The following is a 16909-nucleotide window of genomic DNA, read 5'->3' as shown; positions in this document are numbered from 1 at the left end:
GATCAGACATTTCTGGACACGTGCTCGAGGAAAGTAGGACGATTTGTGACCCCTAACGACACTGACAAAGTGAGGGAGAGTTTTCTACAGTTGAACACTTCTCTAGCTTATAGACACCCTCCTTTGACAAATAGTAGTGGTCGTTCTTTGGTACCCCTGGCAGTTGTTGGGCCCTCACCATTTTTCTGTATCTTAGGGAAAGGTCCTATAAAGGTTGGGGACAGCTCCTGCAATGTGACTGCTTCGATTCGTCTACCCCTTAGTACTTCTTTAGTTACTCCCCCGAACATTTACTTCGTTTGTGGGGCCAATGGATACCTGTGGTTGCCTGAGGGTTGGGGTGGGGTCTGCTATCTGGCTTATTTGCTTCCTCCTGTCTATGTAGCACCCTCAGATTTTCATAAGACCCATCGTCGGTTTGCTATAATGCCTGGACAGCGTAAAAGGAGGGCTCTTCAAGTTGAGGATGTAGATCAGACCGACACTTCTTTGCAGCAATGGACGGATTTTTCTAAGGGTTTACTGCCGTTCTGGGGTCCCATCTTTAACAGTAGAGCTATTCGGAGACTGTCAAGGGTGATGGAAAAGGTGGTAAATACTGAGGCAGACATTGCAGCCAATATGTCTATTGAGATGCAGGCTATGAGATTATTTACGATCCAGAATCGGATGATGCTCGACGTCATCCTTGCAGATAGGGGTGGAGCCTGCCGCGTCATCGTGACGTCTTGTTGTGTGTATATTCCTGACTCGGCCCGACTGTTAACTTAGCGGTACAGAAACTCCAAAGATTAGCTGCTGAACTTCATCAAGATACTGGTACTTGGTCACTACAGACATGGCTGTGGAGTGTGTTCTCCTCTTGGGGCTGGAACATTTTGATGGGTGTTGTAGGAGTTGTTGGGATCTTGCTGACCTGTTGCTTATGTGTTTATTGCCTTCCCCCTTGTTGTTCCATGTGTGCCAGCAATTTGCGAGTTCCTAAGAGACCAACACGCCAATATCCTGTTTCAAATGATGTTGAGCTCCATGATATTCACTGGTTGATGCTTATTGATGATGATATATTCAATTGATATGTTGCCTCGTCCCTAGAATGTTGTGTAAAGACCCTACCTTTTGGCCAATAAAGGCTGCGTCCATGTTAGCCACATAATGCTAAAAGGAGGGTCTGATAGGCTTCATTTTCCGATGCCCCGCTCACTTAAATTTACGCTTATGAGTTAGCATAATGTGTCTAACTAATGATATATTCATTTATGCATTTTCGTTTATATTCCCCATTTCGTTATTCATTTATGCGTGTGATATTATTCAGTTCTCGTAGCTTAGCTTGTGTGCCACCATTTTGGAGTGCTTCTCTCTGCGTGCGAGTCGCACTTGCTCACCCCCTCCCGTAGGAATAGAGAAAAACCCTGAACGCAGCAGTTTTTGTTTCTTGGCTAACTTTGATCGAAACTAATAGCAAAACTTCTTATCTGCACTGTTCCCATATGCTGGAGATGCTGAGGTCTGGCTCCGCGGCCTTGGACACAGATAACCAAATGTTGCTATTGCAGGTGCAGATGCCTCTTGTGTGCGGCAATTGTTCACTATCTCCGGGGTCCAGTACTTTTCCAGTATGGCCGTGTTTTACTCCACTGTACCATGTTATAATGTATTGCTGTGATGAGATGAGGCAGTCCTCACGGCGCACTCTTAGGGGTGAGGTCGGACAGGGCCCTCTCATTTGGGAGTTTGTGGCCTAATAAAATACTCTGTTTATTCTTCTCCACTGTCCGGCTGACTTATTACTTGGTAATTATAGGTGAGTGCGGTAAGTCACTCAGGTGGATTTGAGCCACGCTTATCACACTCTATAAAAAGCGGCCTCTAAGCGCTATGTAACTCACCCACTGGAATCATTCGCCTCTCCTGACCTGGCTGTGACTGCCAGAGACCGGCCTTGCACCAAACAGAGCGCAGGGAGACACGAACACGAGGCCTGCGCACAGACTGCAGTACTGCGCTGGTGCCCGCCCAGGGCTGTGAGACTGCGCAAGCCTGCAGTGCACAGCTGGCGCCTGCTGCCTGCACATACCCACCAATGTGATCTATCATCTATGCACACACTAGCCAGTATGTCTGTCTGCCTTTTCCTGTGACTGTCACTCACACAAGAGTGCAAAACACGTATCGCAGCTCCCGCAACTTGCGTACAGGACCTGTTTGTGCAGCAGGCGGGCTGATTGCACCAGCGCCCGGTGCTATTTGTGCCCCACTAGGCACTCAACACATCTGCATCTGTCTCTGACGTGCCAGAGCATACTTCTGGTGAGAGGGCCCCCTGAACCAGAGTATCACAATGTCAGTCAGGTGTTGGAGCTGGGATTGGAATTTATGGGGCTGGTTCACAAAAGCAGTTAGGAGTATGGGGAGCAGTAATAAAGGAGTACAATTTCAAGCACTTTGAGATGCCTAGTGAATCAGCCCTGAAATAACTAAGTGAAAATAGGACACAGTCCTTTCTATTTTAACCGCTTAAATATTCTAAATTTTAGATGTTTTGGAGAGGATTCGGGATATAAGAGTACAGAAGTGCTCCTTAACTCACTCCAAAATCTCTTTGAGAAGGTCTCCAAGCTCTACCACAACACCACCAGGGTAGACTTAGAGAGCGAGGGGACAGAGAGAAGTCCTTTGGGCAAAGAGAGTGGATGGACACCAGTCAAAAAAAATTAACTATAAAAATCAAATTAACTCAAAAGCTTCCTAAGGGAGGAAATGTGTGAGCTGATACACATCACCAGAAGCGTAGGAATAGGGTGAGATTGAGGGTGATAATTTGAAAGAGGCTTCACCAAAACTACGATCAGTAGCAGAATATCTTTCATTTAACAATTCAACATTGCAAAATTGTTCAAACTGTACCTTCAAAATGGAAGCATTAATATTTTCCACTGTGGATGACCACCGTCTATTGAATGGCAAAGAACTCTGATTTGAGGGAGCAACCTCACTCCAGCACCAAGAGACTGTTTGTTGAGGTTGGAGCGCTTCTTTACGGTTTCTACTAACTCAGTCAAGCACTACAGAGCTCCCTGATTTTAGGACAAAAAGTTGTTTGCATACATCCCTCCCCCTTACACACAAGCAACCAGCTTTACCACAGTTTAAAGGCGCAAATTCAAGCTGTCAGCAGACTTATTTCATAGGAAATAAGCCACATCTCACTAGAATACACTCAAACCAAGGCAATCTAAACGTGGCCGTCCGCCGGACCCTACTCATGGATGTTCCAATTATCACAGACAGGTAATCTTGTTTGGGGCTCACCTACGTGATAAAGGCGGCGTTCTTATATATCAACTAAGCAGGGTGCGGGGTGGCAGCACACGGGAGAGGTGTGAGTACTGAGTTAGCAAATTACTCTGTATCAAGGAGAAGAAAATGCATTATCAGGTAGCAGGCTGGTGCATTATGGGAGTTGTGGTTCTCGTCCACAATTGACTCAACCAGGCAAACCTAAAGGGTTACACAGGCAATTGTATTATGAATCCCAGGACTGGTGGCATCTCGTAACTGTACCATAAGTAACAAAATAAACAAAAATATATCGTGGGAGTAGGAAATGTGTAAATTAAAGAACACGTTATAATGTTTAATAGAGAACATGCATTGCCTAACCCCACAGTCGAAAACAGCATCACGTCCGTGCAGACAAGCAGTTGCCGCTCGGGGGGAGGGGGTGGGGGTGTCGGGCAGGGGGGCACGAGGGGGGGTAGTCGTGCTGGGGTGGGTGCTAGGGAATTAAATATGAAAGTAAAAAATAAAACTTACCTTAGCCGGTCCGCGCCACCTCTGCTCCCGTGTCTTGGCGCCTTTACAAACGGCCCTGGAGTGGAGTCCGGAGTAGCAGCCTCTCTCAGCCAATCCTGGCGCTGCCAGCAGCGTAAGGATTAGCTTAGCCACTAGTGCCAACAACACTAGAGGAAATGGCCAATCCACTGCATGGCTTCGCATACGCCATGGTGTGATTGGCCATGCAGTGCGGCATGAGCAGCCACCCACCACACCCACGTGCGGGGGCACCATCTACAGTCAGCGCGGTGACGCCAGCCAATCCTGGCGCAGCATTAGCAGCCCTACTGCGCCAGGATTGGCTAAGAGCAGGGTGATTTCTGCCCATAATGAGGCCCGGGTCCCTGCCAGTCTCCGAGTTACAATTTAGGGAGGACACTGTCAGTACTGCGTGTGCGCATGCGCGGGCCATTACTAAAAAATACTAGGCCTAAAATTGACATGCGCACACTCACTGCTGCAGCTGCTGGCTATTGCTAAATCTCCATTCTGCTGCGCTGTCACTCACTGCCACAGCCCTGCCCCCACACTCCTTCCGCGGCGCAATGTCCAAGGTTCAGTTTGGCTAGTCCCGGCAGTCGGCAGAGCACTCTCCAGGCGAGTCACGAGTGTGCTTTCAGTCAGAAATAAGTTTTAAAATTAAATGAGTGTGTATGAGCAGCATGACGGTCATCCACATGGTTAGTGGGGCAACGCCCCAATGCCCCCAATGGACGCACCGCCACTGATTGAGTTTAAAACATCCTAGGGATCAACAAAAATCCTTTTATTCTGTCTGTAGACCCCTGGAAGGATTAAAAGTATATATTTTGGGGTATAGAGGGAAGGTAACGATCCCTATAGCCCCACTGCATTTACCAACATGTTTCTGCCACTAAGTAGCCCCCATGAGGGTGGCACTGGCTTTCATCAGGGTGTTGGTCCCTATTTTCCAATTGTTTCCCTAAGTTGGGTGTCTATTACCTTGGTTTTTGTGTCTTTCGATAATATCTCATATATCTGCTCCTCTCCAGGATTTCTGCGAGGGAACAAATTCCTATAGAGTCAAAACGAGAGAGAGGAGTTTTAGGCTCATAATATCAGCACCCCTCTGATGATTTCAACCCCACTCTCCTTATGTTCGTTCTCACTTTTCCAAATTAAAGACATGTGTCTTCCACAGTGTTTCGTTTAAAAACCACAACTGATTGATTGGAAAACAGCCAAAATAGTACTAGTCCGAGGGGCGTGGCTTCGCGGGCGAAGATGGCGGTCGCAGCCTTGTAGAGCTCCCGCCGGCCCGGACCTAATTTGAACATTTATCCTGACCTCCGAGCCCACTGTCGGTGCCCCGTGATTGCTTTTGATTCGAGGGAGCCTCCGGTCTACTTTGGTGTGCTGATCCTGTCATTTCCTACCTTCCGGCGGTCGGAGGGAGGCGGCGGCGGCGTGCGGCCTGGTGGCCGGCCGGAGACCGGGGACCTCGAGTTTCGTGACGCCGGGTGGCGGCTGCGACCTGGCGGGTGCGGGAGACGTCCGCTACGCCGCCCCTGGCCTATCTCTTTGTCTGCGACCACCTGGAGGTCGGGCCGGCGCCAACAACTTGTACCCCTCGACTCACCCTCTGGAAGACCAACAAGCGGTGGCGGTGAGGCGTGGTCCCACGGCGGTTTGGAGACCGGGGCCGGGGCTCCTTGTGCCCCGAGGCGGCCGAGGATAGATTAGTGGCCGGTGGGGCGGCTGATCCGCCTCTCCTGGCTTGGCCCACTGGATACGCCTGCCCACTGACGGCGGACCCGCGGACTCTTCCAATTGTGCCCTGGACAGCGGCCTGTGGGGTCGAGTGTGGATGCGGCCTGTCCTACCGGGGTGACGCCGGGACCTCGATTTCCGCGACATCCGATCGCGGCAGCCGGCCCGCATCCGTCCCTCCCTGGGGCCTCATCCGGGCCGTCCCGCTCAAGATTGGTGGCAGTGCCCGAAGGTTCGGGGGTGGTGCCCGCCTTGCCCAACGCTTATCATGACCAGGGACAAGGGAGGTGGCCCGCCTAAACATGGCCCCATCGATAAATTCACCGGGCCGAGTGGTGGCGCCGGGGCGGCCGGTGGTAGCGGCGGCCCCGGGCCGGACACTGCAGCTATCCTAACGGCCATCACCCAGTCCCGAGACGCACTTGATGCCAAGATTGGAGCGGTTGGGGCGGATGTCGCGCTCCTGCGCCAGGACCTTCGCAGCGCGGTGGAGAGGATCGCTGGGGCCGAGACCCGTATCACGGAGACAGAGGCGGACGTTAGTGGTCTGAAGAAGCGACTGGCGGAGGTGGAAAGCATCCAAAAGACACTGGCAGCCCGCGTGGAAGATGCAGAAGGGCGCGCGCGGCGCAACAACCTCCGCTTCATTGGTTTTCCGGAGCGGTGCGAGAAGGACAACATGGAGCGGTTCCTGACCGGGTGGCTGGAGAGCTGGCTCCCCGAAGGGGCACTGTCTACGTGCTTCGTCATTGAGAGGGCCCACAGGGCTCTGACCCAGCGGCCACCGGAGGGTGAGCGCCCACGGCCAGTTATCGCTCGCCTACTGAACTACCACGACCGGGATGTTATCCTCCGGGAGGCGAGGAACAAGGGCTCCCTCGCCTTCGAGAATCATACCATCATGATTTTCCCGGATTACACGAAAATGGTGCAGCAGAAAAGGCAATCCTTCATGGACGCTAAGGCTAAACTTCGGGGCCTCAAGCTCCAATACTCGCTCCTGTATCCGGCTCGCCTGCGAGTAATCTATCAGTCTCGGACCCACTTCTTCGAGTCGCCGGAGGAGGTGTTCCGCTGGACCGACGAGGCGGTGCGACTCCGGCCCCATGCCCAACCGGGGCTAGACCCGGGCGGGTCTCAGAGATCGTCGCCGGAGCGGACGGATCGCCCGCCCAGGAGGGGCCGCCATCGGGGGTCTCGCTCCAAGAAAAGATCGGCCTCCGCCAGTGCATCGCAATCGGGTGGTGCCAGGGACTCGGAACTCTCCGATGCGGGCAGCTGAACACTGCTGGGCCTACATGCACTTTGTATGCTGCATACTGAATTGCTCTGCTTAGGCTGGTGAGACTGTTTCATTTTGTCCTTGATGTGCCAGTCGGCTCCCGTGTGCAGACTTTAGTCATTGTCATGGGGGCGCAGTGGGGTTCGGAGGGTACCATACGTGGGCCTCAGACCCTCACAGATGTGAGTGTTGTTGGGGGGGTGGTGTGTGTGTGTCATTGTGGGGTTGTGGGGATCCATTGGTGTGGCGGGCCCTGGGTCCTCTGTTATGGGCCCGGGTCTCTCCACACCGCGACAGATACTTCACTGTTTTCTGAGGTATTGGGGTGGTGGGTGTGGGGTTTGGAAGGGTGTTCTAGTGTTGTACTTGTTGGGGGGGTTCTGGGTGGGGTTGGGGGCGCTGAGTTTGCGGGCTGGGGGGGTGGGTCCACACATGTCTGAGGCTGTAGTTCTTGTCGGGTTGCGGGTTGCACCTGGGTGGGAGGGAGGGCCGGATTTTGGACTGTATATTGACAATGGCTGATGCTGCGCTTCTGTCTCCTTCGAAGACCCTGCGGGTGGTAACATGGAATGTGCGGGGTATCCTAGATAAGATCAAGCGTGGGGCTGTGCTGCGATGGGGGAAGAGGGAGATGGTGGATGTACTCCTGCTTCAGGAAACTCACATGCTGGGCTCTAAGGCCCTTTGCCTCCAGAGGTTCGGTTACCACCAGGTCTATCATGCTGGCTTTACGAGGGGATCACGGGGGGTGGCCATTTTGATACATCGTAGGGTGGCCTATGTTCATGAGAAGCAATGGATTGACCCTCAGGGAAGGTTTGCCTTTGTTAAGGGCCTACTGGGCTCCGAGCCGGTGGTCTTTGGCAGTGTTTACGCCCCTCCCCCCTTGCAATGGGCACTATCTGAGCGGCTGTTTGCGCTGTGGGACGAAATCCCGGAGGTCCTGACTGTGGTGGGGGGTGATTGGAATGCAGTCATGGATGTGGGCCTGGACCGCCTGAGGCGAGCGTGTGGAGTGTCTGACCCCCCCCCCCCCCCGCGGCTGCCCCCACCCGGTTGTGTGCGACTGTGCGTAGTCTGGGCTGGATCGATGTGTGGCGGCATTTTCATCCCGCAGTGCAGGCCTTCACGTATGTATCGGCGGTACATGGGTCATTCTCGAGACTCGATTACTTGTTTGTACCGGGTGCCTATCTGAACCGTGTCAGGGACGCCACGATACTCCCCAGAGGCCTCTCGGATCATTCCCCTGTTCTAGCCACCGTGACCCTCCTGTCTAAACGACAACCCTTTCGTTGGCGGATGTCCGCCTGGCAGTTGCAGCGGCCGGAGTATGTAGCGCACTTACGCAAAGAGATCGCCCATTTCTGGCGCGAGAACTTGGTTGGGGATGTCGATGCCATTGTTGTGTGGGAGGCGCTGAAGCCCACGATCCGGGGCATTGATATAGCTTGGTGTGCAGCCGCTCGGCGGGAACACCGGGAGGCCATTGTGACTGCCGCGGCCCGCGTGGAGGAGCTGGAGCAGCGTAGTCGACTCGGGGGTGGCGATGGCGTCGTGCGACAGCTCCTGCAGGCCCAGCAGACATATTCCTCGGTCCTCTATGAGGAGGCCCGGCAGGCGTGGCTTGCCACGCGTAGCAGGGTGTATCAATGGGGTGATAAGTCCTGCACCATGCTACATAGGCTTTGCCAGGCGACCTTCCAGCCCCTTGAGCTACCCGGCATTACGGCGGAGGATGGCTCGGTTATGACCGACCCGGATCGGTTGGCGGCTAGCTTCGCCCGCTATTACGAGGCACAATACGCTCCTCGTGACCCATTGATGGAGGGCGAGATTGCCTCTTACTTGGACGACCTGCTCCCGCAGGCAGTTCCGGAGGAGACTAGAATGGCCTTGGAGGCCCCGCTAACATCCGAGGAACTTGGGGAGGCCCTTGGCCAATTGAATACTGGGAAAGCGCCCGGCCCGAGCGGTTATCCCGCCGAATTCTATAAAAAGTTCCATGTCCAGCTGGGACCCCACTTTCGCAGCGCCCTGGAGGCGGCGCGGTCTAGAGGCGAGTTGCCACCTGACTGGCGCCATGCCGAGATTGTGGTCTTTTTGAAGCCTGGCAGGGCGCCGGACCGACACGACTCTCACAGGCCAATCTCCCTCATCAACATCGAGGCCAAGATCTTGGCGAAAGCCCTGGCGAATCGCCTCCTGCCCCACATCGCCGACCTGGTCCACCCTGACCAGGCCGGGTTCATGCCGCACAGGGCCACCAGGCATAATATCCGGCGGGCGCAGGCAGCGATCGACGCCATGGGGGCTAGAGATGAACGGGCCGCACTGCTCCTCGCGGACATGGACCGGGCCTTTGACTCGGTGAGTTGGGCATATTTGTTCACCTTGTTGGCCCGCCTCAATCTAGGGCCTGTCTTCTTGTCCTATATCCGTCTCCTGTATACTAATGTTACGGCGTCGGTCCGGGTAGCCGGTGCGGTCTCGGGACGTTTCCGGATAGGCCGTGGTACTCGGCAGGGCTGCCCACTGTCCCCCTATCTATTCGCCCTGGCCATGGAGCCCCTGGCGTCGCGGATACGATTGGATGCCCATCTGCGTGGCTTTGTCTGGAACGATACCCTAACGGATAGGATTGCGCTTTACGCAGACGACGTCCTCCTTTTCCTTACCGACCTGCGGCGCTCGGGCCCTCGGGTATTGGAGATCATGCGGGGGTTTGGCGAAGTCTCAGGGCTCCGCCTTAACTTGTCTAAGTCGACCCTGTGGGTTCTACGTGGCGGAACGGTTACCGACCCTTGGGCCGCCGACCTGCGCGTGGCGACGGACGGCCTGAGATATTTGGGTGTTTTCCTCTCGACTTCGCGGGCCGTGGTCTGGACGCGCAGTGTCTTGCCGGTGTGGGAACGGGTTCAGGCTGATGTCAAGACGTGGTCCAGAATGCCCCTTACGATCTTTGGGAGGTCGGCCATCTTTAAGATGGTGGCGCTGCCGAGACTGCTGTACCAACTCCAGCATTTCCCGCACCCCATTGGCATGGAGTGGTTCCGTCAGGTGAACTCTGTGCTGAGCCGCTTCCTGTGGGATGGCGGTGCAGCCAGGGTGGCCCTGAGGACATGCTTTCTGTCCACTTACTGTGGTGGTCTGGCCACATCCGACCTCCTCTCCTACTACCAGGCGTCACATCTTCTTGTCCTCAATGAATGGTGGTACGGGGACAGGAGTGACCCGGCCTATGCCCTGGAGAGGCATCTGATGGGTGACCATACGCTCCACACCGTTCTCTACTCGGCCCGTATACGCCGCGGGCTGCCGTCAGTAACAAAAGTGGTCTTTGCAGTGTGGCGGCAGTCTTTGCGCCGCATGGGTTGGTGGGGCAAATTAACGGCCGAAACGCCGCTGTGGCACAACGGTCTGCTCCCAGAACTGGCGGCCCTAGCCGGGTTCGAGGGTTGGGAGGCTATTGGAATTACACAACTGGGCCAGGTCATGTCAGGCGCCACCCTCAAATCCTTTGAGGAACTCAGAGTAGAGTTCCAGATGCCCCAGTCCCAGTTCTTCCGTTACCTCCAGCTGAGGCATGCCCTCGCCCCCAGCATTGCCGGCCTCGACTCCCTGCCGGAGTTCAACCCAATTGAGGCGAAAGTGTTTATGGGAGACATGGGAGACAAGAAGGTCTCTGGGATTTATCGGTCCCTTGTTACTCACTGCTCGTCCACTCTTCGCTCCCTTCGGGACGCATGGGAGGTAGACGTGGGCGCCTTGGATGAGGACGACTGGAGGGAGGCGCTCGCGGCACCGCAATTGCGGTCCGGCTTCGCCTGATACAATTCAAATACCTGCATCGTGCCTACTACACACGTGAACGACTGTGGAAGGCTGGGTTGATTGCGTCATCGGAGTGCCTGCGTTGTGGGGAAGTGCCTGGCTCCCTAATACATACGGTGTGGTCGTGTGGTCGCCTGGCTGGATTCTGGAGGGGCGTATGGAGTTGCCTGGCTGAGGTCCTGGGCTGGGATCTTCCTCGAACTCACAGGCTCGGCCTGCTGCACATTATGGAGGGGGTTGGGGGCAACATATACAAGCGCCACTTGCTGCTACTGGGCCTGGTGGTTGCTAAGCGCGACCTAGCTCGGGCCTGGAAATCTGTGAGGGCCCCCCCCCTGTCTGCGTGGAAGGCTGGGCTGGACTACTTTATGGGTCTTGAGAAACCAATCTTTGAGGCGCGGGGCTGCCCACGCAAACACTACAAGATCTGGAGGCGGTGGGCCGACTACCGTGACCTGACCTTGGAACCCCCGGCGGAGCAGGAGGAGGACATTTGATCGCAGTGACTTTTCTGGCCCAAATGGCACGACCCTGGTTGCATTACACCTGCATCCTCTATGTGAATCGTTTTTGTGTTGCCTCTGTACATGTGTGGTGGGGGGGGGGTTGGTGGGTACGGGTTGGGGTGTAGTTGGGGTTGGGGAGGGTTGTTAGGGCATTTTTAAAGCTGAGCTTCATTGACACTAGCTTTGTGAATCTTATGTATGTCACCTCTACATTGATACTGTTGTGGTGATCTTGGTGTGTGAAGATGCCACATCCTTGATATGTTTACGCTCAATAAACTTGGTTGTGAAAAAAAAAAAATAGTACTAGTCCCCCCTCACACTCGGAGACTACCACACTCAACATCCAAAAGTCATTAGGCTGTAGAGCAACCCCAGTGGAGAAATAAGCTACTCTGCAACATATTCACTTTATAGTACTCACACGAGTTCATAAGCACTTCTCTGAACCCGGGACTGCGTGGAGCTAGGTTCCCACCGTCACACTATGATGGGGAAAAGAAACAACAGATATACCACCGTTTTCATGTGAAATAATCTTCAATACGCTAGTGCCCCCTTCAAAGGAAGGAGACCTTCAGAGGCCTGCGTGTGCACTAGTAATGGTAGGTGTCATCTTTTATGCCCCTGCATGCTTGTTGTAGTCACTCGGGGAACTTGCCATGTATAATTATCAGAATATTCACATTTGTTGGTTACACCGCGAGTCTTTTTATGTATTGCTCGCAACGTTCATGCAGCCTTATCAAGTATTCTGCTCTCCTTTTAACTGCCCCTTGTAGCAATGCTCAAGGTATCGATCCAGGTGTCACACCTGAATAGATCCATGTAAGGATTCGTACTTGCCCCTGCACAGAGCAAAGGAGAAATTTGGAGGGAAAAACTGATAGTCACGTGGAATGAAAGATAAACTGCAGAGTTTGGACTGCAAATCCCACAATTTAACAGGATAAATGGAAGCAGTCACGGGCAGGAAAAACCACAAGTTTAAATACAAAAACAGGTGATAAATTATGCAATCACAGGCAGGTTACAACTATAATTTTAAACTGTAACAACCACATGCAAAGACAGTTAAAGAAAAATAAAAAAAGAAAGATAAGATGATGCAATCAAAGGGGGTGAAAATATATTTTTTAGCTTTTTTAGGAGACAGCATTAGTCTGCCTCTTTACCACTTTCTGGACTCTGCTCTCTGCAATCTGGGGCACAGGTAGGCTGCACTTCACAAGATGGAGCACTGCCTTGACCTAGAACCAGCCCAGGTAAATAACATCTCACTTAATTCCGCAGAGGTCAAAGGTTTATAGACTACTCCCCCGGACCGATTCGCTTTATTTTATTTATTTATTTTTATTTAAAGAGTTTTATATAGCGCTGGCTAGACCCGAAGGTATCAGAGCGCTTTACAAAAGAATCAACAATGTAACAGAAAAAGATCAAAAATGACATAATACATCAAGAAATAGGCAATACAATTAGGAGAGGAGAGAAAGGAGAGAGAAAAGTAATGGATGGGGCAGGGGAGGTGAGAAAGGGAGGATGAGGGAAGAGACGAAAGGGAGGATGAGGGAAGAGACGAAAGGAAGTCTGTCTAATGACTGACTGGGTAGGTGACGTCCAAGGAGGGAATCCCCGACCTGTCTCCCCTATAGCTAAACCAGGTAGCTCCATCGGGCATCAGACAAAATAGCTAGGTCTCAATTTACGAGGGAAAGTTCACAGATAAACAGGGTGGGGACTAAGGGCCAGGACAGGTGAGGGCAAAGGTCAGTAGCAGGAAAGTGGAGAAGAGTAGCGCTAGCTAGACCCGAAGGTATCAGAGCGCTTTACATGAGAATCAACAATTACATAATACATCAAAAAATAGGCAATACAATTAGGAGAGGAGAGAGAAAAGTAGTGGATGCGGCAGGGGAGGTGAGAAAGGGAGGATGAGGGAAGAGACGACAGGTGAGACGAAAGGAAGTCTGTCTAAAGACTGACTGGGTAGGTGACGTCCAAGGAGGGAATCCCCGGCCTGTCTCCCCTATAGCTAAACCAGGTAGCTCCATAGGGCATCAGACAGAATAGTTCAGTCTCAATACATAGAGAGAGGAGAGAAGGAGAGACATAAATAGAGGGAGGATGCAGGAGGAGACGACAGGAGAGACGAAAGGAAGTCTGTCTAAAGTCCAACTGGGGAGGTGACGTCCAAGGAGGGAATCCCCGACCTGTCTCCCCTATAGCTAAACCAGGTAGCTGCATCGGGCATCAGACAAAATAGCTAGGTCTCAATTTACGAGGGAAAGTTCACAGATAAACAGGGTGGGGACTAAGGGCCAGGACAGGTGAGGGCAAAGGTCAGTAGCAGGAAAGTGGAGAAGCGTAGAGCGGGGAGGGGTAGGGGGAGGAGGGAGATAAGGTCAGGAGAGATGCAAGGAGGGTTTGTTGCGGCCATCATTTTAGGCAGGTACAGGCAGTATTTCAGGAGCAATCACTGTGTGGGGTGACTACATCGCAGCTTTGTTGTCTCTCGTGTCCCTGTATGCTCTGAAAACTCACTGCATACCACAGTTTTTTGGGCTTGGCCACTGTATTTGTGTTGGCCCCTCTATATGCTTTGTGCCACACTGCCAGGTTCCATGTCATGCCATGCACCTTCTCTGTCGCTGGTTCACAACCCATTGGCTAGGTCTCTCTGCAGTGTGAGGGGGTGGGGAGGCCCAGCGCTAATCTCTCGAAATGTGATCCCTGTTGGACCGCTGTTGCGCTCCCCATTCCTCTCAACAGCTCAAAGTGCCCGTCTTGATGTTTTCACGGTGATGGCCGATCCTTCCCCTCTCTGCCGTCCTCCTTAAACTTCACCGATCAGGTACCCATCTCCTCGGCGGCACCTGCTCTGTATGCACACCGCTTCACTGCCCACGCACCAACCCCAGTGTGGGGGATAGTTCAGTGTTGGTTGCGGTGCTGGCGCAGTCTCTAAAGGCCAGTAGGAGTGCAGGTGCTATGCAAAGTATCTCTCACCCCTGTCGGGCCTCCCATGTGTGGCCTACATAACTTTCACAGCGCTTAGATGTCAGCACAAGCCCTCTCAGTAAGCTCCCAGGTTCTGACCAAGCATATGTGTGTCCCCAGCGTCGCTGCCCGTGGTTTGTATGCATAAGTCAGTTGTAACATGCAGTCGCCTGTTTGGAAAGATTCACCGCCACTCGGCCGCAATAGTGGTTCACTGCGTGTTCCCACCGCATAGCAATATGACCCCAAATGAAGCGTCCAGTCAGACGCTGCTGTGTATCTCCGTCGTGGCCAGTAATGTTCCGCCTTGCGATCCCTTGTTGCCGCGATAACTCCCGCAGCGCCTCTACCGGAGTGTGCAGCCCTCACAGCGCTGTACACACTGCGCTTTCCTCTTGTTACTGGGCGCTACTTATTCCTGTGACCACATCTCTGTATTCACCTCCAGATTTGCCTTGCTGAACTCAAAAACTTGCGGCAGCCCTTTTGGGATCTCTGTTTGATTGAATTCAGTTTCGGTTTCCCATATTCTTAAATGGGCTATGTGTGCATCGTCGCCATTTTGTCCCCTCTGGTACCCTTAGTTTCAGTTTTGATTAGTAATCCTTCCTCTGGCATTAGATATTTATTCTTAATTTTCCTCCATGCTGAGGAGGGAAAATTAAGGAAAATTCTTTGACAGGAAAGAGGTCGTAGCACTGCAAACATTACTAGAGCACTGAGGATGCCATGAAGGATTACTTTAATTAAACTTGTAGAGCACACGTTTACCACCCACTGGTGCTAAATTGAAAACATTTGAGTGTAAACTTCTCTCTAACTCTATACGAACTGATAAACCAAGTTTTCTAAAACTTTCTAAATCCAGAGTGTGCCTATGAAGCTCAAGAATTTCAAAAGGTTACTGCCTTGACTGAAAAGGTCCGACCTCCATGTCAAACTGTGGTGGTACCTATAGTGTGCTTGCAATTTGTAGCCTGATTTGCATATAGCCAAGTTCTGAGCTGGGATGGTGCAGTGAGCTAAAAACGGTGATGGATCAAGCCCTGATCCTTGGACTGGGTAAGAGTGGTCAGCTTAATTCAGGCACTCTGTTCATCACCACCCCCTTTTCTGAATGCAATTTGTAGTTGGCACCCAGGGGCATAGTGGGAGTATATGGTAGTGATAAAAAGTGACTCGGACTGGACGGATAAGACAACACACACAAATGAAGGACGGAATGGGGAATAAATCAAACATTCACCCCCAGTCAAGAGATCTGGGTTAAACCCATTGTTATTTGGCTCACCTTGCCACCCCAGTTTAGACTCCACCATATGCAAATCAGTCTTGATCCTGCGGTAACTTCTCATGAGACGGGGCAGGTGAAACTGAGCATGTGCAACGTTTAACCATCATGCATGCTCAATTGAAGATTTCCCAAACAAAAAACGGGACAAGTGCTACTAGCTGCCCATTATTATAATCATCGAGCCACTTTCTCATGCGCACAATCACAAAGGTGAACTGTCACTCACTGAAAAAGAACAGCGACGTTAACAGGCACACTAAGTTTACTTTGACAAGACATAATAACGTGGTATTACAAATGACCCAGCAGAAAACGACTCTATAATTAAAGTACCTGCACATAAGCTGCCATTCCGAAGAAGAGGGACATGCAGAAGTTGCAGCACCTCCAGAGTCCCTGTGCTCGAGAGGCTGCACGGCTCCCCTTTAATATTTGCACATCCATGGCCATCAGATTCCCCTTACAGCCCCGCACTGCGCTCGGACAACAGAAGCAGCGGTTGTTTATTTACCCACGAACAAGGGTAAAAGCGATTCATGCTAAAGGTTACGTTGCAACAGCACAACTGCTTCGGTCTGACAAAACTCGCAGTGCAGTGTCATAGACACAAAAAGCGGACTACAAGTCCGCCCTGAAAAACAAATAGAAGAAAGACTGGCAAAGAGTAAGAAACGTTCTAAGGACTTTAGAGTAGCCGCCGTGTCCCGAAAAGGACCGCTCTTTTGTCGTGGTTCTCTAGGGGACGTCCATTCATTGGTATCACCCACACCACAGAGGTGGACCCCACCCACACACCAGTGCAGTGTGGGCCGTGATAGCGACGGAGGCATTTGACTTGGTCTGGTCAGTGGTCGAAGTGGGGACAAAAAAGTAGGGGAACTGTGGGCCGAGACTCAGGGGGCGGGAAAAGCAGAGGATTGGATTAGTGGGCGAAGTCGGAGGTGTGGCTAGAAATAGCAAAACATACCAATTTTTAGTGCATTTGGCATTTCACTGACCAGTTACAGCTTATAACGTTATTTAATTCAAACAATCGATACACATGTTTATTTTAAGTTTAATATATAAGTTGTTTATATTTAATTCATTTACAATGTGGGACATGTTTCCAATCACAGAATTTTCCAAATATGCTTATAAGTGGAATCATAAGCCATTTGTCTCCGAGCCATGCAGTTTCTTTTATTGGCACTTCTCCTCCCTTTTTCTAACCATTTCTGATCACCTTTCTCACCGCTGCATTTGCATGTTACACTGGGATTAATGAGGTGAAAGCTTTCCAGAGACTGTTAGTACGTGTTGAAAACATGCTCCTTTGTCTGGTGTGCATGCAAATCCTGCATTGCAAGTCCCTGGTGAGTTGCATTAGTACTACTGGACCAAGGCCAATGGAGGCACCAATGGGTGAGGTGGACTGGCCTC

The 16909-nt window shown here is 52.1% G+C and overlaps 1 protein-coding gene across 2 annotated transcripts in view; it reads right to left on the bottom strand.

Annotated features, from left to right (window-relative positions):
• The window catches only part of TMEM220 (transmembrane protein 220), a 228875-nt gene extending 212584 nt beyond the window's left edge, over positions 1–16291 (bottom strand). The window contains exon 1 of one of the 2 annotated variants that reach the window (XM_078654734.1): positions 15821–16291. In XM_078654734.1, the coding sequence (XP_078510860.1) occupies positions 15821–15937 (117 nt within the window). In that variant the 5' untranslated portion in view covers positions 15938–16291. The remainder of the gene's footprint in view (positions 1–15820) is intronic. The other variant, XM_078654733.1, reaches the window with a different exon arrangement.
• Between the last annotated feature and the right edge of the window lie 618 nt (positions 16292–16909).

The sequence above is a fragment of the Lissotriton helveticus genome, chromosome 7, assembly GCF_964261635.1.
Source record: "Lissotriton helveticus chromosome 7, aLisHel1.1, whole genome shotgun sequence".
NCBI classification, from domain to species: domain Eukaryota; kingdom Metazoa; phylum Chordata; class Amphibia; order Caudata; family Salamandridae; genus Lissotriton; species Lissotriton helveticus.
The sequence above is the reverse complement of the archived record's forward strand: the minus strand, read 5'-3'. Positions and strand labels throughout refer to the sequence as shown.